This window comes from Rattus rattus, chromosome X, assembly GCF_011064425.1.
Source record: "Rattus rattus isolate New Zealand chromosome X, Rrattus_CSIRO_v1, whole genome shotgun sequence".
In the NCBI taxonomy this organism is placed as follows: domain Eukaryota; kingdom Metazoa; phylum Chordata; class Mammalia; order Rodentia; family Muridae; genus Rattus; species Rattus rattus.
This window is the reverse complement of record NC_046172.1, coordinates 11,897,694-11,925,432: the sequence shown is the minus strand read 5'-3', so window position 1 is coordinate 11,925,432 and position 27,739 is coordinate 11,897,694. Positions and strand designations below refer to the sequence as shown.

Genomic DNA, 27,739 nt, shown 5'->3' with positions numbered 1-27,739 from the left:
CTTTCCCGAGCAAATTCTTATCCCAGTGACAGAGATTAATGATAGAACATCAGTATGGTAGGCTTGGCATTTTATAACAACACTACCACAGCAAAGGTGCCTGTTTCAAGTGTTGTGAAGAGGGCAGATAAACTCCAATTAAAGGAAGGAGAAACGCTGGCAAAATAAAATTTTGTACATGTAGGAGAGGATTGTGACAATATAGTGTTGGTCTTTTTAATGTTTGAGGGGACAGAGATAAAGGTCCTGCTTTGACGTTGGCTCCTTGGTTTCTTTCTTTACTCAGGTATTGACTCCAGCACAAATTAAAGCAATATGCCAGGCAATTCTGGACTCCGGAAAGCAGTATGCTCTGAAGAAGCGAAAACCATTCCCCCTGATGTATTCTTACTATGGAACGGAATACCTGGGTGAGTGACACTCACTCTAGGCTGCAGAGAGTCTCTCATGGTAACACTGAGTAAAGCAGGAGTGCTTTCAGGTTGGCCATAGGCTGTCATTATTCAGGAACAAGAATGACTTTAACCCATTTGAAAGCAAAAATTGAGATGTAACTGAATATTGTTTCATAACCTGAAGAACAGAAATGTATTTTAATATTTATGCTCATTAAAGACTAAAATCTTTATTTACTTAGTTTATTTAGTTGGGATAGGAATCTCAATACATTGCCTAAGATATCAGATATCCTGCCTTACCCTCCCAAGGAACTGTGACTGTGGGCATATATCACCACACATAGCTCACTTAGTTTTGTTGACACACGGTGAACAGTTGTCACACTGATACTAAGTAATGCTTTTGTATAGGGGGATAAGATTAATCTGCTAAGGCTTTAGTGACAGCAGATTCATAACTGGCAACTAAGCTACAATCAATAACTTTGAGCCCTGGTTCACGTAAGGAAAAACAGAAAAGGAAAAGGGGAGTTCCTCCCAGTTTGCATCCTTACATGCCTGGGCAAGATTTGTAAGGCCCTCTGAAAGCCACAGTTAAACTGTGTCTCTTTCCTCTAGGTTCTGTGTAGTGAGGTTTGTCACATACAAAGCAACCTTTTCCCTTTAAACCATTACTTATGTTCCTTTCTGACTAGAACGTTTCCCTTCCCCCAAGCCCTTTATCTGTTTTTAATACACAGTCTTTAAAACTCTGTGCAAAGGGATATACTAAGACACTTTCTGTGTCTTGGGGAAAAGGTTGTCGAAGGCTATCTTGAGAATCATTGACATGTTTCAGGTATGTTTCCCTGAAGCGAATAGGGTGACATCATGGCATCATGCCCACACTGTTAATGAAGTCCTCACCGTATCATAGTATAATCTGTGACTCACTTGTGCAACCGCCCTGTCAGGTTTTGTGTACATTCAGGATGAGGGTTCATTCATTTAGCTTTGTGATCCTTGGACCTTTGCCACAGAGCCTGCATTTAATGAGGGCACCCAAAGGAGGCAGTGAATGGCTAATGAGCAACATTAATGAGAGTTTTCTCAAAGAAGTTTTGCATTCTTTCCTAAGGCTTAGAAGGACAAGACCGTGAAACAGGATTTGAATACAAAAATTCATTTGGAATGTAATCCTAGAAAGCATTGATTGAGAAGGGGGTGGGGAAATGAGACAAGGAAGAGGAAAAATTTCATCTACTGTTATATAACGAGCAGTTCTGGATAACAGAGGCTCTACATTAGACTTTTGAATCGCCTTTACAGAATGCCTACAGTACCAACTTAAGGGTGGAAAGACATTTTTTTGGATCATGGTTTCAGAAGGTCAATTCTGTTGTCCCTTGGCTGCATTTATTCTGAGCTCATAATATGGAAGAAGGTTCTGGTAGGAGAAGCATTTAAGCGTATGTCAGAGGTTACCCCTCTCATTGTAGGTAAGAGTCAGAGGAAAGAAGGGCTGGAAGACCCTCGAATATACTTATTTATCTTTGACTTACTCCAGATAGGCCTCACATTCTAAAGTTTCCTCAATCTCCCCAAATAACTCCACTTAGCAGAGAACAAACATCCACTGTATAATTTGATAGGAAACATTTCATATTCAAACTGGAACAGGCTCAGTCCCACTGGGGATTCTTTGAGGCCATAAGGAACACGCCTCAGAATTATCTAACTCAAAGGCTGAGGAAATTCACTGGCTGGCCGCTCCATGAGGTATTAATTCTGCCTTGTCTCTGTATATTAACCATGTTCTCGTGGCCAGAGTAAAACTCAGGCCAAAGAATAAACATATAAGGTACAAAGTACAGAGCATAGGTACAAAGGGTGTAAGGGTCTAAAGTTCTTTTATTGATAGTCGTTTGTTTAAAAGAGAAATTAACATCATGGGCATTGACATGCATATTGCAAACCAAATTCCTGGTAAATGTGGAAATACTTTCCAGAAAACTCATGCTTCCTCCTAAGACTAAATAGTATGTATCATATATAGTCTAGGTTTCTATGTCATGTACTATATAAATATTTATATGAATGTTGTTTGTTTGTATAAATAATGAAGAACTAATAAAGGAATTGGCCTAAAGGATTATAAGGCTCAAAAATCCAGATCAAAAATGGTCAATGCTGTAAGTTCCAGGCCAAGTCCAAGTCCACAGGGAGAATTAATTCTTAGTGTTTTTATTCCAGTCAGGCCTTTGCAGAGTAGATGAGGGTCCTGGGACTGACAAAGGGAGTCTTCTCTTATCAGTCTAAAGGTTAAATCTTCATTGTCTCCACAAGCACTCAAAAAGACATTCCTAGAAACAATGTTTAACAAAATCTCTTAGGCCTACTCTGCCCATTTAAAGTGCCGCATACACTCACTCATTCATTATACTCTGGATGCAGATCTGTCACAGAGCACTCCACTGCTTATGTTCTAATAGTTGGTTTTTCTCAAATACGACTCACTGTTTGACCTGAATGGAGAGGTCTTCAGGAGTATGTGCAAACTCATATTCCCCTTCGTATCTCCACAGTGAGATAATGTCCAAAACAGAAGCGATAATCTATTTAAAGCTTACAGCTTTATTTAGTGTTTGTGGACCATGTGGTTTCAGTCGTAAACACAAGTCTGCTGCATGACAGGAAGGAAGCAGAGAACAATGTGCAGATGGATGACTATTACTATGTTCCAATAAAACTTTATTTACAAAAGAAATCCATGAGCCACATTTGGACTGCAAGCTGTGTTTGGCTGGTGATTTAGGTTTATTGGGTTTTTTTTTTTTTTCAACTCAATTGTTACAATACTATATGTGCTTTCAAGTAATGTTTTAATTGAAAAAAATCTCATGGATTTCTTCTCACTAAATCAAACCATGACTTCCCTTGTTGGATAACTGATGCTTGTTTGTCCACGCAGGGGCAGCTCATGGCCTGTCGTCCATTCTCCAAATGCTCCTTTCTTACCACGAGCATCTCAAACCTTCAGATCGGGAGCTGGTGTGGCAGAGTGTGGACTTCCTCATGGAACAGGAACAGAATTGCAACTGGCCACCAGAGCTCGGAGAGACCATCGAGAGAGAGAATGAACTCGTCCACTGGTGTCATGGCGCTCCAGGTCTCCCACACACTGTTGTCTGCAAACAGGGCCCTTCATTCAGCTTACACAAAGGAAGGGGGATTCGTTGTTATAATATCTGAGAGTATTTCTCACCACAGGTCATAGGTATCAAGTTGAAATTTGGGAAAACTAAACATGCCTTAATCTTTAAGGTATTTCTGAAAAGGATTCCATAGGTTGAAAAAGTACATCGATTTATCCATAATGATAAACAACTGCTCTTTTAAAATGCAATGTGAATTGCACATGTAGGGCAACCTCTTAGGGTATCTGAGTGGTAAGACTGAGAGACTCAGAAGACTGGCCTTGATTCTCTCAAAAAGAATGGGTAGCCCCATACTCAAAAGCAAAAAGAAATGGGTAGAATTTATTTTAATAATATATAACCTAAATATTATAATGCCAATAGGATTCTAGTTGAAAAATAGAGATGGCTGGGCTAGGGGCAAAAGTACCTGAGTTCAGTCAGAGCATTGAAAAATGGTAGTGCACATTCTTTAAAATATGGAAGTGTTTAAAATTCATTGCTGATATTACACTTATTTAACATGCTAATAAAATGGTACATTTCAGAGCCCTTTTCACTACAGTGAAGGTGTATCTGCAGCCTGATCATTTTATGTGGTAGCCCTTGGCCTACTAGCATGAAAACTTGTAAATTTCTAATCTCGGGCCCCATCATAGCCAGTGCAACCCAATGTGTATTTAATCAGTGCCCTTGTGAAATGTGTGTGAACCTTTAAGTATGAGATGCAGTGTTTTGAAATTCGTGTTCAGTTGAGTCTTTCCAGTAAAAACTAATCAATTTTCTCGAGAAATGAAAATCAATCCCCAGTGAATTATGAAACTGAGCCTTGATACTTAGACCTTATTAATTACCTCTCCTTAGCCTACCTTTCCCAAATACCATTACACAGCCAACGAGTCTTTTGTAGAAGGGATAATTTAAAAGAAGCTACAAACAAATTCTGGCAAGCGAGATAGAGATTGAAATATCAAATAACACAACTATTAAATTTCTTTTGAAATTTAAAAATGTTATTGACAATTCCATGTATATATAATGGTTTATAATTACTTTCACCTTCCAGAATTTTTTCATTTTTATCGGTTATTTTATTTATTTACATTTCTTTTTTTATCAGATATTTTATGTATTTTCATTTCAAATGTTAACCTCTTTCTTCCCTTTTCCATCCCCCTCCCCCTGCTTCTATGAGGATGCCCCCACTCCCACCCACCCACTCCCACCTCACCACCCTGGCATTCCCCTACATTGGGGAAATGATCCTTCACAGGACCAAGGGCTTTTCCTCTTATTGATGCTGGTCAATGACATCCTCTGCTACATATGCATCTGGAGCCATGGGTCCCTCCATGTGTACTCTTTGGTTGGTGGTTTAGTCCTGGGAGCTCAGGAGTGTCTGGTTGGTTGATATTGTTGTTCTTCCTATGGGGTTGCAAACCCCTTCATCTCCTTCAATCCTTTCTCTAACTCCTCCATTGGGGTCCCCATGCTCAGTTTGATGTTTAGCTGCAAGCATCTTAATCTGTAACAGTAATACTCTGCATTTCAAATGTTATCCCTCTTCCCAGATTTCCCTCCACAACTTCCCATCCCCTCTTCTCTCTCCCTGTCTCTATGAGGGTGCTCCCCCACCTGCCAACCCACTCCTGCCTCAGCGGCCTAGCATTCCCCTATGCTGGGGCATCAAGCCTCCACAGGACCAAGGGTGTCTCCTCCCAGTGATGCCCAACAAGGCCATCCTCTGCTACATATGCAGCTGGAGCCATTGGTCCCTCCATGTGTACTCTTTGGTTGGTGATTTAGTCCCTGGGAGCTTGGTGGAGTCTGGTCAGTTGACACTGTTGTTCAGTTTTGCAAGGCTGCTTCAAGCCGAAGAGCCTAAGTTTAGATTACATTTGATTTATCTTTGCCTTGTTTCCTGATTTTTATTGCCTCCCTTCCATCTTTAATTAATGTTCTTTAATTGAACTAGAGTTCTGTTTTCTCCTTGATACAGTTTGAAGTGATGAATAATACAAGTCAATGCCTATTGCAATATTTTCTCTGCCTGCCACATTTAACTAAGGAAGGAATGGCAAATCGTATTTATGAAAGTACCAGGACGTAGTACATTATGTTCAGGCTAACTGCTGCCAGGTATAATTTGTGCCCATTATTTCTTGCTTTGACCTTTTTTTGGGGAAAAAACAGCACTTATTTACTGTCCTGGAAATAATGTTTCTTGTTAGGCTCAATAATTCTATTTCCTGTTCCTCTTAATCTTTCTTGGTGATGGTCTCTAGATATTCTCCAAGCATCCTGGCATCCTTGAAGTTTGGAGAGGTCCCAAATTAAATGTAGAATATTTTAAAAGGACTCAGTGTGCTAGTAAAAACCCTTATAAGACTATGAAGAGCATCTCCTAAAATGAGTAGACAAGTCATTCTTGATTGGCGGTTATTTTCTCTTTCTATCTTTCTATGTACTAGCTGTTTCAGCAGTCATGAACTTCGATATCATAGATTAGGATTCATGACATTGGTTTATCCTTGAAAAGAGTAACATAAATACATGGCTTCAAAACAAAAGACCATGAATGTCATCACTGAAGTATCAAAACAAAACAAAGCAAAACGATCCTCTAAGGAAATGAGGCCCATTATTTCTGTTAACGTCAGCCCTCACCTAAGCGTGATTATAAAAGTGGTAATTGCCGGTCAAAGGCAGTTGTGTTCTTGCTGAAGTTGACGACAGTAAAATGTCCCCCAAATCCAACAGGAAGTGGGCTAGAAATATAATTGTGTTCAAGAAGAAATATTTTGAGAAATAGACTCATGAGCAGCACAGATGGTTAGGGATGATAGGTTATTTTTGTGATTAAAAACCTGCCAGAGATAATCTACAATGTGGAACTTCATTAATGCTACCTAATCCGTGCCTCTGTTTCCAGTGACTTTCTTTCAGCCCACCCCATACATGCCCAAGTTATTATGTATGAAATGTATTACTAGGTTTTGAGTATAATTTAGCAGTTCTGGGGTCTAATTGTAGCTCTATCAATGGCCAGCTAAGTGACCTTGAGAAAAGTCAATTTTAAAAAAATCTGAAATGAGCTCAATATTTTTGTCATTGTTGACATATTTTTACACCTGGACCTTTTCATTCTCAAGGGATATATCTCAGATGCTTTTAGAAACACCCACATTTATAAATACCTATAGTGACATAGAGCTTTTTCTCACTAAATGCAGTAAAGTATTACAGGAAGATGCATGTGATCCCTTCATAACCTTGAGCACTCCGAAATACAGGAGAGAAGTCATTTGCAAAATCATTAAAACAAATGCTGTGGCTAAAATAACCTTCCTGAGTGCATCCGGTTACAGCGTTACTCTGCTAACACTGACAGCATGCTTCCTGTATTCCGTGAAAACACAGTGTGAGTAGTTTTTGCAATTTGTTCCCAAAGGCTCTTGGTAGGTGACTTTGAATAAAGAAGCAGAGCTTCAGTAGTGCAGCTTGGTAACTAAATTTTGTAATGTTGTAATGACTCTGCAAAATTATACATCCTAGTATGAACCTGGGTGCCGATGCTCCAGTGTGTTAAGAATGTACCTACCTGTAACAAAGACTCTGAGATCCCACATTTCAATGATTTAGCTCTCAAACTATCTCTATTAAATTAAAATTAAAAAATAATCCTGGGCTTGAGAGATGGCTCCTGGGTTAAGAGCACTGGCTGCTCTTCCAGAGGTCCTGAGTTCAATTCCCAGCAACCACATGGTGGCTCACAACCATCTGTAATTGGATCCAGTGCCCTCTTCACATAAAATAAAATTAAAAAATAGAACCAAAATATAATATAAATTAAAATTGTAGTAACATTTAAATCTTCCTTAAATTATAATCAGATTTCCTGGTTGTATTTGACATATACTATGTCATATACTATCACTGACTTGTGTTCAGATCATTGAATGATAGTGATACTTTGAGAATTTTCTGGTAGTTCCCATCACTGTCAAAGAAACCTGACAACCTTCCCCTTAAGAGTCAGAATCCTTAGGCTGGTTTCTTCTAGGTCAGAGTAGGAGCTAACAAATTTAGAACTTTTCAAGGTCCCTACACATACTATTCAGTGATCCCAGGCTTCAAGACAAGGACTTTTTACTCTGGCCAGAACCCTAGGATCTATATGTTGTCCAAGACTACTGGGTTAGTATAACAATTAAACCATCTCGGTTTATCTTCTTTTCTACATCTCTGTTCTGCTTCCGGTGCCAGCTTCTGCTAGGTAATAAATGAGGTGTCACGGGGCCAGTGGACATTTGTGGGATGATTTGGTGGCAAAACACCAAGCCAAAAAACGAGGAGAAAGACAATATGACAAAGCTCTGCCCTTTGGTGGCGTGCCTATAGTAGGGAGGCAGATGCGGAAACAGATCGCTTTTGATTTGGTTATGGTATAAGTGTTCCATTATGTATGGCAAGGAGGTAGATCTAAGAGGAGAGATTTCATGCTGCCTCCAGATCGAGTGAAGGCTTCCTAAGAAAGTGATTCCTGCTTAAGTTGTGCCAAGAAAAACAGGAGGCTTCTTCCAAGAATAACATGGGCACTGAGAAGTATGGGAGCAGTGCAGGTAGCTTGGTTACCCACGTGAAAAGCTTCAGTCAGAAAATGGAGAAGAGACTAGCAAACACAGCAGGATGTTGATCATGAAGGGCCTTCTGTGTCATGGTAAGGCACCCGTGGAATAGGGAGCTCTTTAGCTTTTCCTTGGCTGAAACACTTCTCACTTAGCACACTATTTTCTGAGTGTCTGGAAGCAGAGCATGCTTTTAGGCAAACCTAGGAGGCCAAAGGATTGTAGGACAGAGAAACAAAGAGAAAGCAGAATAATGTGCCGTTCAATTTACTCTGATACCGAGGGATGCTGAGAGGCACAAGATATACCAAAAATCTGGTTCTGTCTTGAGCCAAGGGGTCAGGCCGCTTGTAACCATCTATGATAGCAAACTTTGGGGGGTTGAGTACAGGCTTTCTGTTTGCCTGTGAGGAAATCCAAAGATGGGAATGCAGGAGGGTGGTTAGCAGCCAGCGGTTACAAGAACTCAGATGTTTCATACTTGCTGGTACGAAAGAGGAGAGGTGAGCCAGGTACCCCACGGATCCCCGCTCATATTCCAGTGCTCAGGTAGATGATGATGGTGCAATAGCCCTTTCCTCCCAGTAGGCATAGGGCATAGACCCTCCTGTGTGTTCCCATAGCTCTAAAAGCCATTAAAGACGGTGGCATTTTGAAATTGTCATCTGCCTTATAGTTCACGCTCAGTTGGTATCTAAACAGCCACCATGTCCTATGAGATTACTCTTTGACAAATTTTATTTCCACATTTTTGCCAACAAAACCAGCTCAGAAGAGCTATCCTGGCTTTCTTTATGCCTCTCCTTACAATACCATGCAGGAAGAATCACACTGTTATGCAAAATCCAAAGCCAACCAATTCATAATAGACTTTTAGTAGGTCCCTATTACCCACAGTATACAGTGTAAAATGCCTCACAGAAGCTAGCACACCAGCTATGATCTGAACTCATTCTTCTACCCTACTGGCCAGTGGATAAGATGCATTCACATTGATCCTGTGCTTTAGGCTTCACATCTCTGAACCTCGTAGCCTCTGTGATCTTGGTACCTAAAATGCTTTCCTTGCCTCATCTTGTGCCTGGAGTTTCCTCTGCAGATTACAAAACCCCTCAGTAGGATTCCACGTTGTCTGGTCTCTCTCATTTCACTGATAGCACCATTCACTGCATGTTCCAGCAGCAACAGACACATGCCTTATTTTATATTAGTCACAGTGTCTACCCGAAGGGCATATGCCATAATTAGCATTTATTTTAGATTCCTCAGTGCCAGGACTAACTATGCAATTTGGAAGACCAAGTATAAAAAAAAGAACTAATTTAAGAAAACTATTAATAATCTCAAGATAGCAACGGTAGAAAGCCAACATGGGACACGTGAGGGGCAAGCTCCTTTGCCCTTGATGTTTGCCTTGTATTATGGCCACACAAAAATTCTTCTCTAGAAAGTTGTATATAAATGCCTTGTTCAAAGGCAACAAAAGGTAGAGAGAATCTTAGTGCATGAGCTCATCAAGATATCTACTCCATTCAAAGCCTTTGCGCCCTCTTTTTATAGAAATTTGGAGGGGGCTGAACATGAATCCCAGTACCACTCAGTGAGTTTCTTAGCCCTTTTCTACTTTCTACGTAGGCGGGAGGTAGGCTATGCCGGAGGAGGCAGAGCCATCCCAGATTACTAATCTCTTTTACCGTGAGCATCCAGACGTAGCAACTTGGAGAAGATAATTTCAATAAATAGTCATCACTTCTCGTGCTTCTGCTCTGGCTTCTGTAGTGGCGAATCACCTTTTGTTGACAAGTTTTGATGGAATGTTTCTTTCCATGGAACACTGACCTTGGGAAGGGCTCACTTCAAAGCTAGAGGAGACCTCTTATTGAGGGGATTTGATTGTTTTTGCACTATTAATCTTGGAAAGACTCCTAGTTTTGCTCTTAAGGAAAAGGGTATTGTTATAAATACATAAACATTGCAAATTCTGAACTTCCAGGGGGTAATTAAAAAGCTGTGTAAATGGCCCTTTCAAATAGTCCTATTTATGTGTATAATGTTTACCAGCATGTATGTATTATTGAATATATAATGGATCCTATTAGTTGATGTACTTCAGTTAAAATGATTGTCTTTCTCCAGAAACCAACTCCAAAAAAAAAATAAAAATAAAGATTAAAAAAACAAACAAACAAAAAACAACAACAACAGGAAAAAACACACTTTCAGGGAGAACATTGTATAGTCTTGCTACCAAAAGCATAGTGCCTAGAGGCCCACTTATTGGAGATGTAACTAGGGATGTAAAAACAAAAGAAAACAAAAGGAAATACAGTGTTTCAGGCCAGAGTTTAGACACTATGGAGATCCATGTGGTGTCTACCTTTGAGAAATTGTATCTTATTAAATCCTGAAAGTCACCTCTTATGTCTTTGTGTTTTGACAGGAATTGCTTATCTGTTTGCCAAAGCTTATCTCATTTCCAAGAAGCCGCAGTATCTGGACACATGTATCCGGTGTGGGGAGCTAACATGGCAGAAAGGCCTGTTGAAGAAGGGGCCAGGGATCTGCCATGGTGTAGCTGGCAGTGCCTATGTCTTTCTTCTTCTGTACCGTCTTACAGGAAACTCGAAGTACATCTACCGTGCCCAAAGGTCAGCTGTTTTCATGTGCATGTTCTTAGAAATCTGTTTATTTTCTTTATTTAAGACAAGATTTCACACATCCTAGGCTGGCCTCAAATTCACCACATAGTGACCCATGACCTTGAATCTCTGATCCGTCCCACCTACATCTTCCAAGTTCTAGGATTACAGGTGGACACCACCACAGCATTTGATGTGGTGCTAGGGATTAAAACCTGAGCTTCTCATGGGCTAGGCAAGTACTCTGCCCATCTTAACTGCAGTCTAAGTCCTAATTTTGAAATCTTAATCTAAGTAACTTTCTAAGTGGGTAATATGGTCACCTGATTTCAAGTGTTAAAACAGGAGCAGGGCAACCAGCTCCTACAGCCGTTTAATCGACTTTCCTGGAGGCATTGTCTAGGTTTGTCTTCCCAAGAATAATCTGTGTAAAAAAAATCAAGCATATGGGAATATGTATATATATATATATATATATATTATCCTTCTTACACAAGTGTTAGTGCCTTGTTATCTTGAAGATCACTCTACATTAATACATAAAGGGCCTCTTATCATTCTTGTTTAACATTCTTATTAAAATAAGAATATTTTGCTCCATTTGTTTCTAATATTTAAATTATAAAAGATGTTAGCTTTTTAGACCCTTGTGGTTGTATTCTCCTTTCCTGCCTTCTGTCTGGGAGGAAAGTAGGCTACAGAGGAGGAGGCAGAGTTGTCCTGATAACAAGTAAATTCCTAGAAGTGGAATTTTTGAGCTAAAGTATATATATATATATATATATATATATATATATATATATATATGCGTGTGTGTGTACACGTATGGATATATAATTTCTAATTTGGATTAAAAATGCTAAATTAATCTCTGTAGTTTATTCCGTGAAGCCCTGAGAAAGATAGAAAATCAGATGTGGAACACACAGCATTGTTTTGAATACAAACCCCCCATACTGATTCACTCTATATACTGCGCCAGAAAGACTATGAATGGCCTATGGTGGACAGCTGGGCAGCATGAAACCAGTGTTCCTTTGAGGGCACTTTGAAAGCTGTCCATGTAAGTTATTTACAAGAGGTCTGGAGTTTCTGTGTGGCACTTGTGTCTTTTAAGCTAGAAGGCTTTCAACATCTTCCATCCGCTTGATTTGATTTCCTTGTATCGAGTTGTCCTTGGTAGAGCCCAATGAATGGTCCTCCATTATGGTTGTGAGAATTTCCTTTAAAGGGAAATGCTCAGAATCATATTGGCTATGTGACCATAACTAGTCATTTAACTTCCTCATTTGTAACATATGGGAAATAATGTTCATTTCTCAGGGCTATTGGATAGTTTAAATAAGTTAACACATGAAAATAGTTTTTTAATTTTATAAACTTTATTATAAAAAGAAACTTACCAAAAAACACAAGGAAATCATTTTAAAGAGTGCCTAGAGTATAGTAACTTTATGTAAAGGTTAACTGTTGTTATAACTATAAATTTGAGCTTTATCATTCCTAAGTTTTGTCTATGCATATATAATACGTATTCATACATGTGTATCTGCATATATCTGCATAGACTCTCAATCCTGTGTGTGTGTGCATGTGTGTGCGTGCGTGTGTGTGTGTGTGTGTGTGTGTGTGTGTGTGTGTGTGTGTGTCTAACTTTTGGTTCTAGGAATTAAACCCAAGGTTTCACACATGCTTAAGACATACTTTATCATTACATCATACCTCAGCTCTGTCTATTTTCAATTGGCCCCTATGACTATTACACATATATAAAGGTACTGTATGTACTATTTTACTTACAATTGGAAATGAGTAATTTTAGTTTGTATGCATTTATGTCATTGTTTTAAGCCGTTAAGTATGATTCAATGAAGTTGTACCATAATTAGTTCAATTTCTAAATAATAGAAACTTGGTATGTGTTCAGTACTTATTAATATAGGCAAAATTGCCTCAAATATCATATACATATAATACAATCAAAATATACAATATATGTACATTATAGTCATAGAAGCATTTATGTAAGAGATATTTTTAAATTATCATATACCCATTTTTAATCTCAGTAATAGTAGAACCAGAGTCTCATTCATGCATGCTATCTGGGCAATCAGTCTATCATTGAGTACTTGATCCCTGCCCTAAAATTACAGAATTGAAATCTTCACATCTATCACAGTTTCTTAGCCTAAAATGAACCTACTTTACCTTTTCCCTTCTTCCCCTCCCCTTTCTTCCTTTTTTTTCTTTTTTTTTTTTTTTTTTTTTTTCTGAGCTGGAGGCCGAACCCAGGGCCTTGCGTTTGCTAGGCAAGCGCCCTCCCACTGAGCTAAACCCCCAACCCTCCTTTTCTTCCTATTGCAGTGGCTATATTAATGATTATAACTCTCCCTCAAAATGTGCTGGAAATATTTTTCCTTTATTGCCAGCTCGTTCTCTGTCATATTGTGATCTTTCCTTCCACTTTGTGCTGTTGTTTTGTCTATATGCATGCATAGCATGTCTGGTGCACCATGGAATCCTGATGCCTGTGGAGGCCAGAAAAGCAAACCGGATTTGCTAGGACTGGAATTACAGACAGTTGTGAACTGCCATGTGGGTGCTGGGAATCAAACCCTAGTTCTGTGGAAGAGCAGCCAGTGCTCTTAGCTGCAGAGCCATCTGTCCAGCCCCTTTCTTTGCCATTTCTCTGCACTGTTCCTAACCTTTTTATGTCATATAAAAATATTAGGTATTGTTCTTGTGCCATTTTGCTACTTCCACACTTCTAATTTTGTTTACTTCTAATTTTGTTTACTTCTAATTTTGTTTACTTCTAATTTTTCTCAACTACTCGCCCTCATTTTTCTCAACTTAAACTTTAGGACTCGTTTGTCAGTTTTAAAACCAGTCAGTCCCTAGGAGATGTGGCTGGAATTTCACTGTTACAGGTTATTTCCGTGAGAATTATTAAAAGCAAGGTTGCCTATTCAAGATCAGGGGATACCTTTTCATTGATTTACATTTTTCAAGTGTCACCTGGCCGATTCTTGATTTTATAAAAAAGATCTTTACAGTTTTCATTAGCATTAAAATTTTTGTTTTATTTCTAGCTTTATTATAAATGATTTTTTCTCAAGGGGTCATATTTCAGGCTATTTATTACTGGTGCGTATAAAAAATAAAGAAATTATATATTAGTACATTTTATCATTGGTTTCTATTTTTCATGTAACTGCATTGTACCTTGTAAGTATCTAGGTTTTCATAAATACTATCATCATAGACTTCAGAGAAATTACTGAGTTCATTCTTGTCTTTCCAGTTCTTTAAGTCCATTGGATTTTCTAAATATACATGCGCATTATGTGTAACTGATTATGACTGTAACTTTCTTGCTCACAGGCAGTCATACTCTTTCTGGTTTTCTGTTGCACGAGTTCCCTCCAGCAGTGCATCCCCATAACAACCTTTAGTAATAAGAGGGACAGAAAACATCATGGCCTTCATGCTGATTACACTAGGAACCTTCCATTTCACCATGATCTTTTATGTTTACTTTAGATAATGTCTATCATGTTAGAACAGTACTCTCATGATTAAGGCAATCCATTAGATTCCCACTGTGACTGAAGGAAAAGACCAAAGTCTACCCTTTGATTAAGAAGTCCTATAGCACCTGGGCTCCCTTTATCTTTGATTTCATTTCCTATTCTCTTTCTTACAGCTTTCTCCACTAGATTGATGTTCTTGTGATTCCTTTAGTATGTCATATATGGCAGACCACAAGCCCTTTTAAGTTTTGGTCCTCTCCATTTATAATTTTCAATTTCTATCTAGGTCTCCTTATTCCGTAGACTGGCTATGTTTAGCTCCTACACCCCTTTACCTATAATGCTCACTTTATCTGTATATTTCCTAACTGTTTCAATATTTAAATGACCCAGAAAGGTCTTCCAGTATTCAGTGTTAAAAAATAAAATACAAAATATCTTTGATATTTGCATACATGCTCTGAAGAGACCTGGCGAAGACTTCTGTTTGCTTTTGTGTAATGGGTGCAGGCCCGTAATTGTTAGCTAATTAAGAGGCTTATGGGAGGACCATAAACCTCGAAACCTTCCTGTACTACAAAAGCGAAGAGAAGGGCAATGTGGGCAACTAGTGAGACCCTGTCACCAAACAGTAAGGTTGACAGGTGGTGACATGGCTCAGTAGTACAGTGCTTGCTTAGGACACAAATGACACATCTCTCTAACGCGTTTCACCAAAATCCGACCTGTTGTTTTCCAAAGGAATCACAAGAAATTCATTAGGGCATAATCCAGAATAATGGGTTTCATCCCTTGGACAAGTTTTATCAGAGGTCCCTATGCCCTAAAACATCTATTTGAAAAGATTGGGTGAACCTCCCTGTTGCCTGGCATGCCAACCTGAGTGTTTAGTACTATAATTATAACATTTTGAATTCAAGAGTTCTCTATAAAATGTAAACTTCTTATTCACTGGTGGAAGATTATAAAATGCAGGTAAGAATTTGGTATTGGTTTGGCGATGAATTTTGTTGCTTTGTCTGAGTAGCGAACTTTACATCTAATTATATTTCAAAGTTAAGTATGATATGAATTGAAGAGGCTTTCAGTTCTAGGAAGAATAATATTCAAAAAATATGTACCTCTCCAGAAGAAACATTATTGGGTCATCAAAGATTTCTCTTTTAGCAGTGACTCAAGGAATGGCCATTCAGAGGCTGACACACATGTGGCCTGTATATGTACAGCCACCAAACTAGATAAGATGGATGAAGCTAGAAAATGCATGCTGAAAGGGACCGGATATAGATCTCTCCTGAGAGACACATCCAGAGCATGTCCAATACAGAGGTCAATGCTAGCAGCAAACCACTGAACTGAGAATGGGACCCCCTTGGGTAGAATTAGAGGAAGGATTGAAAGAGTTGAAGGAGCTTGCAACCCCTTAAAAACAACAATGCCAACCAACCAGAGCTTCCAGGGACTAAACCACTACTGAAAGACTATACATGGACTGACCCAGAGCAAACAACTGCATATGTAAAGCAGAGAATAGCCTTTGTTAGGGCACCAGGGGAAGGGAAAGCCCTTGGTCTTCTAAGGTTGAACCCCCAGTGCAGGGAATATGGGGAGGGCAACAAGGGGGATGTATAGGGGGAATGCCCATGGGGAGAGGAGAGGGAGGGAATGGTGGCTTATGGATGAATCCAGGAAGGGGAATAAACCTTTGAAATGTGGGTAAAGAAGTATATAATAAAATATTTAAAAAAGAAGAAAGAAAGACAGTAGGAAAAAAAGATTGCTCTTTTTTAACATGCACTTTGGAAATTGTGGCTATGGAAAAACTTCTGGGACTCTTCTATTTCCATTTTTTCTAGCAATGCCATTTCCGTAAAACCAATTAGTTCGTTGTGTTTTGATTTCTTTTCAATAGAGCATCTTATCTGTTGGTGGCCCACAAACTCACCCAATGGCTCAACTTAACATGTAGGTCACTTTAGGTGGTTTTAGATAGTGAGAAGGGTTTTCAATTGTTGATACATTTGACATAGTGCTCTGGTACCACATTGCTGTGATGTCTGTGATTTCCCATGTATGTGATGGTCTTCCTAGTGCTCTTTGTCGTTGTCAAGGGGCACTGACATCTTCCCTTTTCTTGTTTGTCCTTTCAAGGAAAAGATTCTTGGTTTTGTTCATTAGTTCTAGTTAGTTTTCTCTCTTACTTCCTACTTCATTCATTTCTGCCTGGGTTCCCAAGATTCCTTTTCTGTTGTAACTGTTGGATGACTGTAAAGTTAGCATATGAAACAACGGGTTTCATTGTGACATATTCACACGCACATATCATGATACATTTTTCTAACTCACTACTCCTGTACTGTCCTCCAATATGCCCAGTCTCCATGGCTAGCCAGCTTCCTTCCCACACTCGTCCTTGTGTTATTGTCTAAAGCTTAAAATGTCTAAGTAGATAGCCTCTCATTATCAATTAGTAATAATTTATAAATGATAACTTTTCTAGTTCAGGTTTTAAAAAAAACCTTTAGATTTTTTATAGTACTATGGCCAATATTGTCCATTCTTTTTGGCTCTATAATTATCATTCAGGCTTCTGTTTTGACTGAGAATTGTTTCAAAAATTATTTGGCTAATTTGATTTGGAGAACACTGGGTACAGTTTTGAGACAATAGTTTTCACTTTACTATTGACAACATTTTTCCAAAATATACAATACTATGTATATTAGAAATTATTTTTTAAAGCATGGAAAATGTTCATTGTATCATTTGTAGGTAAGAAGTGTGGGAAACCACGGTTTTAGTGATAAGTTATCTTTTACAGTATGATGGACTGCTTTTCTGCTATACAAAGATTCTGTCAATGCATTTACACATTAAGTAAAGTGTAGTTTTCATTTGTCTAATGCTTACTCATTTGTGAAAGCCTGTTATATGTCATATAACATACAGTCAAATACCTTACCTCAAAGCTCTTTATTTTTAAGGGGTTTTAAGGCTGGGGTTTATGACCATGTTTAAACTGGATTGTAATCATTTGATGTTCTAATCTTTAGATGTTCAGGGAACAGAATGCTTCACAGAAGGTTTTCACAGCTACAGCTTTGCAGCCAGAGAAGTCCTCTCATATTCAACACATTTGGTGCAGATTTGCGAAGCGTAGTCTCTACCCTTCAGTACTTAGCAATGTCAGGACTTACTGAGCCGCCACTAGGTAGTGTTACTTACTGTGCGGACAAAGGATGCATGTAACTATACCACATGTTTGGGTTGCTTTTAATTTTTTAACTGGTATTGGGCTTGTAGCTCAGTAATAGCACATTCCTAAGGCCCTGGCTTTAATCTCCAGCATCTAAAACCAAAAAGGTCAAAATAAAACAAGAGCAAACAACAACAACAACAAAAACCAAATCCACTAACTGTGCTTTACTATAGTTAAGTTCTTTTAGAATTCTACAGAATGCATTTTATACACTTGAGGACAATTTTGATATATCCAGACTGCCAAATAAGCCATCACATTCAAAAGATGCAGAGTCCCCAAAGTCATTTCTTAATTCCTATTTATCACATAATTATAAACACTGAATTGATTCTTAAAACACCTTATTTGGGGGCTGTTTAAAAGTGTAAAATGTTATTTAAATGGTTACACATTCAAGAAAGCAGTTGATAGAACATCGGTGACAAATGGAATTGCAATTTAGTTCCTCCCTAATATTTTCAGCTGCCTGCAATAATTCCAAGCGCTCCACAAAAGATTAAATAAGTAATTACTCTTTATAGGACCCCTGTGTGGCAGCAGTAATCTAAATTTATGACTCTCAGGTAGACATCAGTGTCAGAATTGGTGATACGTTTGTTGCTGATGAAAAAAGTAAAATCAGTTAAAAACCAATGACATAGGCATGAGTGCTTGAAAGGCTATCAAATGTTTTTCATCGAGCTTGTACGTGTCAGAGGTCAGTGTTTTAAAGGTAGTTGTCTTAACAATAATGCCACATAGTTCAATTTGCTATTTGTCATCATCATATGAAAAGATGCTTCCGTTCTTCCATTCATTTTAGTCCGTTATTGCCCAAAGCAGACTGTAAAATCCTGTATATTTATTTTCAGCCTCTGCTGTCTGTCACATATAAATGAAACCTAGTTCAGAAACAATATGTCTCCAGAAACACAGTATATTTAGTTTTTTCTTTTCTTAAAAAGGAATAGTGCAGTATCAGTTTGCTTCAGTTCAAGATAAATAAAAGTAGGAAGATTTATGTTAACCTTTTTTCCTCTAATTATTGGACCATGGAAGGAATAGAATTTCAGAAAATATCAATGTGCTTTGATTAGCAACTCCTAAAAATAGTTGGATTTGTTTGCCAACAAAACCTGTTGCAAAATATAAACACTTACATAACTAACCTTTTTTTCTCCAGAGAATGAAGTTTTCTTTAATTAGTTATATAATTTTTGATAAGAAAATGACATTAAAACCTTTAACTTCACAAAAGAAGTACAGCCTCCTGTGGCTGTTCATATAGACACATTCATACTGAAACCATTCACATTTTTTTCTTCTTCTTCTCAGGTTTGCTCAGTTCTTATTCACCGAAGAATTCAAAGCCGGTTCACGGGTCCTTGAAAGCATATACAGCTTGTATGAAGGCTTCTCTGGGACTGTTTGCTTTCTCATTGATCTGCTACAGCCCAATCAGGCTGAATTTCCTCTCTTCAGCGTCTTTGTTTAAAATGTTCCATCTCCCCCTTGCAGTCGTTGGAAGTCCCCTGAGATTTCCTGAGCCTGCTCTAGGCCGTTTTCCACGTAATCCCCATCTAATGGTCTCACGACTGTGAGCCTTCCCATTGCTGCCAGATGGATGAGCTGAGTCTGATGAGGACAGCGCGATACCAGACTGCAGAGAGAGCCTGCCAAACCGAGATGCTGCAACTCATCTAAAACCCACCGATCACCGTTTCAGGGGAGAGATGCCCACCCAAGATCAGAGAGAAAAAGGGGAAACACTTAATGTTTTTCAGTTTGTGACACAAAAAGGCAAAAAGTGAACTGGAGATGATGGCGATCAAATGCCAACACTTTCAAAACTGAACAGCAAGTGGGATCATTCGTGTGTATGCCCAATATCCCTAAATTCAGAATAAAGACAACCACAATGTAAAAGAATTTTGCCCTGTTAAGAACTCTTAGCAAGGATCAAGTGTAAGGATGAAGGAAGGACATGAAAAGAAATCATTGGTTGTCCTAGGACTTGACTTACTGAAATCTTAATTCTTTTCTGAGTGAAGATGTGTGCATATGTATGCAAGGTTTTATTTTAACTTATTTTTTTGGCCACTATTCTGAACATTGTAAAAAACATCATATCATAACTTATTTTGAACACGGAAGTTTGAAGCTGCCTTAGGCCTTAGGATATCTCTTTTCCTACTTCCTTTTTCTTTCCTAGAGCTCAGAATAGCAAGATTCCGGGCAGGAAAGAGTGTAGCTTAGTGACAGGGCTTAAGCTTACTAGCTTAGTGTGTAGCTTGTTTAACGTGCATAAGGCCCCTGGTCCATGCCTAGCACCACAAGCGAACAAAGAAACAAACCAACAACAAAAAAGAGAGGAAATTTTATATCTAGCAAATAAGTGTCACTGTCATGTGTTTGTCTCAATTGAAAGTGTGACCCGTATATTGTGTATGCCAGTAATTTTTCAAATGCCTTTATCTTTGTAATGCTTATGAAGCTATTACACTGTAAAATATGCTTTCAGTGGAAATCAATCATCTCAAACATCAGGGTAACTTACCACAAAGGTAAGTCATTTCTGTACTCCATAGAACTCTGTGAAAGACACGGGGCGAGAAAACTTGAAAGTGGTTCTAGAAAGAATGTTGCTCCATTTCATCCTGTTAGGTTAAGAGTGGACTGAACAACCTGCCTTGTCACCTCACCTTGTAAAACACCAAGCACACTAGACATTGACTCTCATGCCAGTTGATTCTAGTTGTCACATCTACTTTACTTCTGCTATCAACAGAAGTTCTAAAAATGTTTCAGGTCCATCATGGATTGCTGAATAAGAGCAACTGTCAATATGCAGAACATGAGATGTCCACAGTCCTCATAGTTAACCACCGAAGTGTGGGCATCATATTAAGAAGCCAGTTGCGTGATACACAGTGTCGTCATTTGTAGTCATTAGCTATTTGGATGTTTCCATACATAAGTACCTCTGTGTATATGCTACGTCTATCCCCATAGAAACTGAAGCACTATTCGAACTGTAGATAAGCTGCTTGGAAACATGTTGTATGTGTGCTGGCTTGTGGAGCTGTATGAACCAATGGATCTGTGTGGGTTTGGATGCATGCTGTATGTGTGATCCTATTTTGGAAAAGAGGACCTCTTGTATTCATAAGATTCTCAAAGAATCTTACCAAAGAACAGAACAGTCTTTTTATATTTTATGGCTCTTCGTATGTTTACAATCATCAACACGAGCTGGGACAAAATAATTTTTGTAAAATATCTACCTTGTTGGCTTATTGTCCCATTTTCATACCCTTGGATTTCAACCTAGAAAATTGTCTCCAATTGCTTATCTGTGAGAAGAGCGTTTAGGATAAACTTAGACTCCAGCAGTTCTTTCTTGAGGAGGGCAAGCACCTTTTGGAAAGCCTTAAGGAAGATGCTATCCACAGAATGGTCTCCTTTCTGAAAGGACAGTGACATCTCCTTCACCACCTCATTTTAAATGCATTTTGCATGGGTCCTACAGGTTACAGACATCAACCAACCGAAATTACGGCATCGGATGCGTAGATGTGTTGTATCTGTTATATTTCTAGGAGCTCCGGGGACAACTGACTCTACTTTTTGAAGTTGTTATTATAGAGTGATTAAAGCTTTGTGCTGATCACTGTGAAAAGGTCACTCTTTATATATTACACCAAAAAATGGTCACGTTTGAGTGTGGTCTTTCTGTAAGCACCACCTCAGTAAATTTGAAACAAGAATCCACTCTTTTTGGCTGTTAAGCCTATCATTGAAACTTCATTCTCCTGAAAGAAAAGCACTGTTGATTTGGAAGGGTCCTCTTCTGTCGTATTCTCCCAAGAGAGGGAGGAAGGACACATATTTTCAGTAGGAAAGTACATCATGTCATCTGGCAACATTCTTAATATTAAAGCTTGCTCCCTATTGAAGGCCACTGTGGCATTTTAAAAAGATCCATTTATATTTAGTATTTCTAGTCACATGTGTGTGTAGATACGTGCATGAGAGTGCTGGTGCCTGTTGATGCCAGAGCTGTAATGTCTTCTTGAAGCTGTAGTTATAGGCAGCTCTGGGCCACTTGATGTGAATTCTGGGAATGGAAATCCAACTTGGGTTTCCAGCAAGATGGAGACCCGTGCTCTTAACTGCCAAGTCATCCCTTCAGCTCTTACAACCTCATTTCCATCACTATCCAAGCTTTAATACTATTAACTCAGAAGGACAAAAACAACTGTGAATGCTGAGTGGGGATGTTGGAGGGTAAAAGCATCTGAACAATAAGGCAGGAGACTTCATCATACTTCAATAGCAATACATTTTGTATAACATCGCGGTTTCACGGCATGAACACAGTCACATACCTTGGCCTCTACACATTATCTATATTTATTTTACCTAATCTCATGTCCATTGTACTTCTTTTCAACTTGTAACCTGATATTTGAAGAGAATAGAAATTTTACAGCGTGAATTTCCCGCTGCTTTTTTTTTTCCTTCCAGGCAATTGACTATGTTAAGATAACAGTCTTCATGTATGACAATTCATTACATAGAACAATTTACTTGGTGTGTAGTGAATCCCATCTCTTCCCCTCACGACTTATTTTTTAGCATTCTTTGGGATTTTAATCAAAGTGTTATGTAAATTGTTTTGGTTTCCATAGAGAGTACATCTCAGTAATTTCGGTGTAAGGAATAAGAGTTGGGGATGTGTAACTAGGCTAAGGAAGTATGTACAGGCTAAGCTCTAACTCAGTAGTGGGAGACTTAACTAGCATGCTTGCAGCCCTAGGCCCTAGGCCCAGGAACAAACGAAGAGAAGAGAAGAGGAAAGAAAAAGAAAGTACACAATTAGAAGGAAGCAGCAATGCCCAGAAACCCATGTTAGACATTCCAAAGCCTTGTTCTGCAGCTTTCTTGGGGGCACTGTAGGTGCCTTGTATACATCACAGGGTTACCATAGAGTTAGTTGTACTATCTGGGCTCTTTGTTATTTAAAAGGCTTCTATATTTTAAGTTCCTACTATGTGCACAGAAAATTATGCTCATTTAATATAAAAAGCAACCACATGTCATATGTCGATGGCGTGCTTAAGGTCCAGCTCACTAGATGGGTCAAATCCAAGTGTGTATACATTTTCTATTCTACAACCAATTCTGACTGTGGTGTTTGTGCCTCAGAAGTTTCTGAATTTACCCAAGAAGGATGGCTGCTGTGGCCTAGAAGCTCTTTTTAAAACAAATGGCCTCAAGCTCAGTAGCTGGAAGACTTGGGACTATTCTGTTGTCAGATCGCAAGTTCAGGGCAAGCCGCCACAACAGTGCCTGTACAATGAGAGTAAGGTAGTGGCTGCATGTATCTCGCTTCCACTCCATAAAAGGGGTTGTTCATATTGTTTTCAGTGGCATAAAAGACAAAAAGTGAAGTAGCTCCTATATGGACTTTGCCTGTGGTCATAAGTCCTTGATTGGAAGGGCAATCTTCCTCTTTACTTTGCGAATTGAAAATATTAATGAATTGGGACTTTAGGGTCTTTCATACAGACATAGATCAAAAGATACACTCCCTCTCATCATGCTTTCAGAAATGACTAATATTAAAAAAGAATGAAGACGGGGGAGAAATATCCCGGTGTGTTTATGTGTAAACAGAATTCATACATATAGAAAAATGTAATTCTGCTGAAATTTTCTTGGTATTTTTTGTGTGTTCTATGTTACTCAATGCATAATCTTGTATTGTGTGTGAAGTAGTTGTGACTTAGCAGTCAGTTAAAAGAAGACACAGATTCTATAGCTGTACTGTCTTTGCCAATATCCTTATCACAACATATTTTAATGGGATGTCTGATGCCATCCCCTGATGTTTCAATATCTGTGTGTAAGTGGCAATTATCAGTAAAATACATTATGCCACTGAATTTGGTTCGAGTTGAATGTAATAATACTTACATATGGATATATTCAAATAAGCAGACTGATTCAAATTATCTGTCTTGTCTTTGTCTATTTTAGGACTTTAGTATTTTAATAGAGGTGTCTTCTGAAAGACTGTAGCAGCGGTAGACTCCTTTCGCTCTTGAAAATTCAGTATTATTTGTAAGATAGAGACGTTTCATAAGTAAAAGTGGAGTACTCTTAGTGAAATAGTGTGCTCTCAGAATCTGGGAAAGGACAATCTAGACTCTAATAACATAAGAGCTTCTCCAACTAGAAACTTCTTGGGGAGCTCTTGGAAGATGGGTCTGAATTTTAACCTCTTGGATGCAGTGGAACTGAACAGGTTTTTGAAAAAGGATTTTGTAGACTTCAGTGACAGATGTTGAAAAGCCATATATAAGTGGGGAATGGTCAAGCATTATATACTAGAGTGGATAGAATGTACTTCACCGAAAGGGTTTTCATTTCTGCACACTTCACATTATTTATAAAAATATGATTGTATCATTACTGGGTTAAAAAGCTCATCTTCCTAATGGTACATTTCATAAGCAGCAAACCAGTGCAATTCCATAATCTTTTGGGGGCAGTACCAAATAGTAAATTGGCATTATAGCATAACAGCTTACTCTTAATTGTACCTAAGAGTAACCAAGCACCATAGTTTAATGAATTTTGAAGACTGCTCAGTAAGTGAGTATTGTTAATAAAGTTGTGCTCTTTGCTGTATTTCTCTGCATAATTACAAGTAAAACACAAATTATAAAAAAATAAACCAAATAATAGGAGTTAGGTATTAGTACTTTTGAAATCCTTTTAATTTTTACTAACATCAAATTCAATTTGTTATCTGTTGTAGCTAACAAGAATTTTGAGATACACACCAGTTGAGGGGCATTGTAAAAACGCCCCTTTTTGCCAAAATCAAGTTCTTTAAGGTCTTGCTAATTATTCTGTTTCCTTAGGGGTACTTTGCAGTATTTAAAAAAAATTATCAGTAGCAGTTACTTCTAAACTCAGTGCAGAATATTTTGCTAAGCATTTTACTATATTACAACATGTCCTACTATGGTATTTTATAATAAAACCAAATTCGCAAGTATTCTCGCATATTACATACGATTATACCCAAACACCACTTTCTATCAGTCTATTACTATATAGGAATATTTTTGAAAAAATACTACGTGTTTTGGTCCTAATGAGGAAGCATACTGCAATATATGACATTGATTTTTTTTAATGAAATCCACTAAGTGTTGGGCAGGAAACTAAGCCATGATTGTATATGTTCTTTTCAAGGAAACAGTGGCAAATGACAATTCGGAAAGACGCAGTCTTTGTGATAAGTTAGTGTGCAGACCATGACCAGGAAGGATCAATTTAGAAATGCTCATCGGAATTTAGCTTCTGTTGTTCCACAGGCAGGAAGGACAGCTGTTTTGGCTTCATAGAGGGGGTTGTTAACAGTCTACTGCATGGTGTAAGGAAATCTCTTCAGAAGCAAAACAGACTCAGAAACTTCGTGATGCACCTTATTATTTTTTTTTTTTACCTGCTGTTACAATATCCCTGAACCCTGTGATCTTTCCAGCGTGTTTTCTGTAGTAGTTTTATACTGTAGAAAATAATCTGCCATGAACTGGACTTTATTGTGTTGCAAGTGATGTCTGTGGCTTACTGCCCTCCTGCTCCACATGGTCCACTTAATTATGTAAAAACCTGTGATAATCCTTTGCCTTAAAGTCAGATGCTAAGTAATTTCTGTGTTCTAATTCACAAATTTAGCTTCACTTTAATTTTCCTTAAAGCTAACTCTGTCAACAAATATTACACAAACCTCCCTTGGAGTGCTTTCTGTCCTTTCCAGGACTGTGTGTACCTGATCCAGGACATGGGGGTCTGCTGGGTTCTATAAATAGGGCCTTCGTAATCCTTTTTGAGAAAGGCCTGTACTTCTCAGTCCTTGGTTGAATTTTCCCCAGCTCTTTATAAATAGATTTCCCCATGTCACTCTATCAACCAAGCAAAACAGCCCACTTGGTCCTCTCCCTCTAGGATTAGTCTTGTCTTGATATCTTAGGAATCTTCACATTTGTTCATTCATTTTATTTGTACTTCTATCAGTTTGTAAAGTAGAAAAACTCCCAAGATGCCTGACAATTAAAATCACCCAATTTCTTCATGAAAAATGACCTCAGAAGGTGTGTGTGTGTGTGTGTGTGTGTGTGTTGGGGGTGAGGGTGCGGGGGCGGGGGTGAGTCCATCTTGCTGGCCAAAAGGTTGTCAAATATTTGGTGAATGTACACAGGACACGCATATGTTACAACCAGACAAAATGTCAGCAGTGTAATAAGGAACTGGACACAAAGTCCGACTCCTAAGAAGGAAGGCATTTACAATTGAGACATGCTTGGAAGGTGGATTTCTCTTTGTTGTTGTTCTTATTATAATTATTCCAATCGAGTTTCAGTGAGTTTCTCAGTCAGGAGTAGTGGGCCAACTCAAAGTGGACTCTGTGTTTGTTTTTGTCTGCACTTGTTGTTTCATTTTGTTGTCAATTTTTTTGTTGTTGTTCTGAGACCGAGCATGAAGTTGGTGTGTAGGAAGGTGAGAAGGATCTGGGAGGAGTGGGATAGTGGAAAGAATATATTCAGAATATATTGTATTAAAACTTTTAAAATAAACAGTGATAAAAAAAAAAAGAATGTGTTAGTCGTTGTGTTGGCACACCAACAGAGGTATTCGTTGGACTAGAAAACTGTTTCCTTATTAGGCTCTGGTCTTTGACCTGTCTTGAGTTAGTCACAGTAACACAGCAATATATTCTATAAGCAGCTTTATCAGGGAGACAAAACTTTGGCTCCCACAACTCCTCTGATGCTCCTTCCCAGTCTGTATTAGAAAGACAAAGGTCATGTTCAAGAGTTTCAGTGGAAAGTTAACCTTAGTTCCCAGTATGTTGAATGCATGACAATACATTTGCTCTTTGAAAAGCATCTCAGTGGCTCTGGCTATTTTGGAATGGCAGGACAAGCTCAACTTTTCATCAGGCTTTTCAGAAAACAGTGGACCCAGAGCTCAGAATCTCCCACCCCCAATTCTGGTTTCTACTGGTTGCTGTTTATTGAATTGACTGCCACGGGGCTCCCAACATGGCCCAGAACAAACGGACTCTAGGACCCAGAAGCTGCAGGCGGGCCAGCTCGGTTGGCGGCTTCCTCGGGACTTTGGCCTAGCGGGGGGTCAGGGAGGTGCTGTCAGAAGCTGCAGGTTCGCGGCCCGCCCTGAACAGTCCCTAAAGACACTCCCGCGAGCTGTGTAGGGCGCGCTGGCGGCTGCGCACGGTGCGCGTGGGCGTGTCCGAGCGGGGCCACGCTGCCCGCCCCACCCCCTGTTTCGGTTGCCCCCAGGCCGGGCTCCTGCGAGCGCCGGGGCCCGCGTGCCCTCAGCGGGCTGTGCTGCGCGCGAGCCGCTCGGGGCTGGGCATGCTGGGAGCCGCTCTGGAAACCGCCACTGCCGCCGCCGCCGCCACCCGCCGCCACCCGCGGTGCGAGTCCCTGAGGCGCGGAGATGAAATTCCCGGCCTCAGTGTTAGCGTCCGTGTTCCTGTTCGTGGCCGAGACAATGGCCGCGTTTTACCTGAGCAGCACCTACCGCTCTGCCGGGGACCGCATGTGGCAGGCGCTGACACTGTTCTTCTGCTTGATGCCCTGCACCCTGGTGCAGTTCACGCTCCTCTTCGTCCACCGCGACCTCAGCCGCGATCGCCCACTGCTGTTGCTTATGCACCTGCCCAGCTGGGGCCCCCCTGTACAGGTGGGCAAAGTTGAACCCACGGGCGACCGTTAGCCCGGTCCCCTGGGTGTCCCCACCCTACTGTCTCACCTGAAAGAGGGGGCTTGGCCTGAAAGGGATAGACAAGTGGGCTCGAACCACGGCCGACCCGGGCCTGGCTTCCCAAGCCCCGGCCAGTCCAGTCTTGGAAATGAAACTGGATCCTTGCGTGTCGCTTAAACTGAGATGCCCCGGATTTTGGGAACCATCATAGACAGTTGCCACTGTTTATTTCAGTTTGACCCAGTTTTTGCCGTTTTTGGGTCTCCTGAAAATATGTGGCTTTCTGTGTGGTCAAGGGGACTTCCGTAGGATTG

The 27,739-nt window shown here is 39.4% G+C and overlaps 2 protein-coding genes across 2 annotated transcripts in view; both read left to right on the top strand.

Annotated features, from left to right (window-relative positions):
- The first annotated feature begins 215 nt into the window (after positions 1-215).
- Positions 216-25,424, top strand: Lancl3 (LanC like 3). Its single transcript, XM_032889906.1, has 4 exons — positions 216-410; positions 3,349-3,546; positions 10,643-10,850; positions 18,954-25,424. Exons 1-4 carry the CDS (start codon positions 380-382, stop codon positions 19,111-19,113), a joined length of 597 nt encoding a protein of 198 aa, XP_032745797.1. The 5' UTR covers positions 216-379; the 3' UTR covers positions 19,114-25,424.
- A 1,097-nt stretch (positions 25,425-26,521) lies between these two features.
- The window catches only part of Xk (X-linked Kx blood group), a 34,961-nt gene continuing 33,743 nt past the window's right edge, over positions 26,522-27,739 (top strand). The window contains 1 exon segment of the mRNA XM_032889829.1: positions 26,522-27,398. Within this exon segment, the coding sequence (XP_032745720.1) occupies positions 27,159-27,398 (240 nt within the window). The 5' untranslated portion in view covers positions 26,522-27,158.

Excerpts from the sequence above, each read along its gene's own strand:
- Lancl3 (XM_032889906.1), top strand. The coding sequence starts at position 380 with ATGTATTCTTACTATGGAACGGAATACCTGG. Across the intron at positions 411-3,348 it reads CTATGGAACGGAATACCTGG|GGGCAGCTCATGGCCTGTCG; the intron begins GTGAGTGACACT and ends TTGTCCACGCAG. Across the intron at positions 3,547-10,642 it reads CTGGTGTCATGGCGCTCCAG|GAATTGCTTATCTGTTTGCC; the intron begins GTCTCCCACACA and ends GTGTTTTGACAG.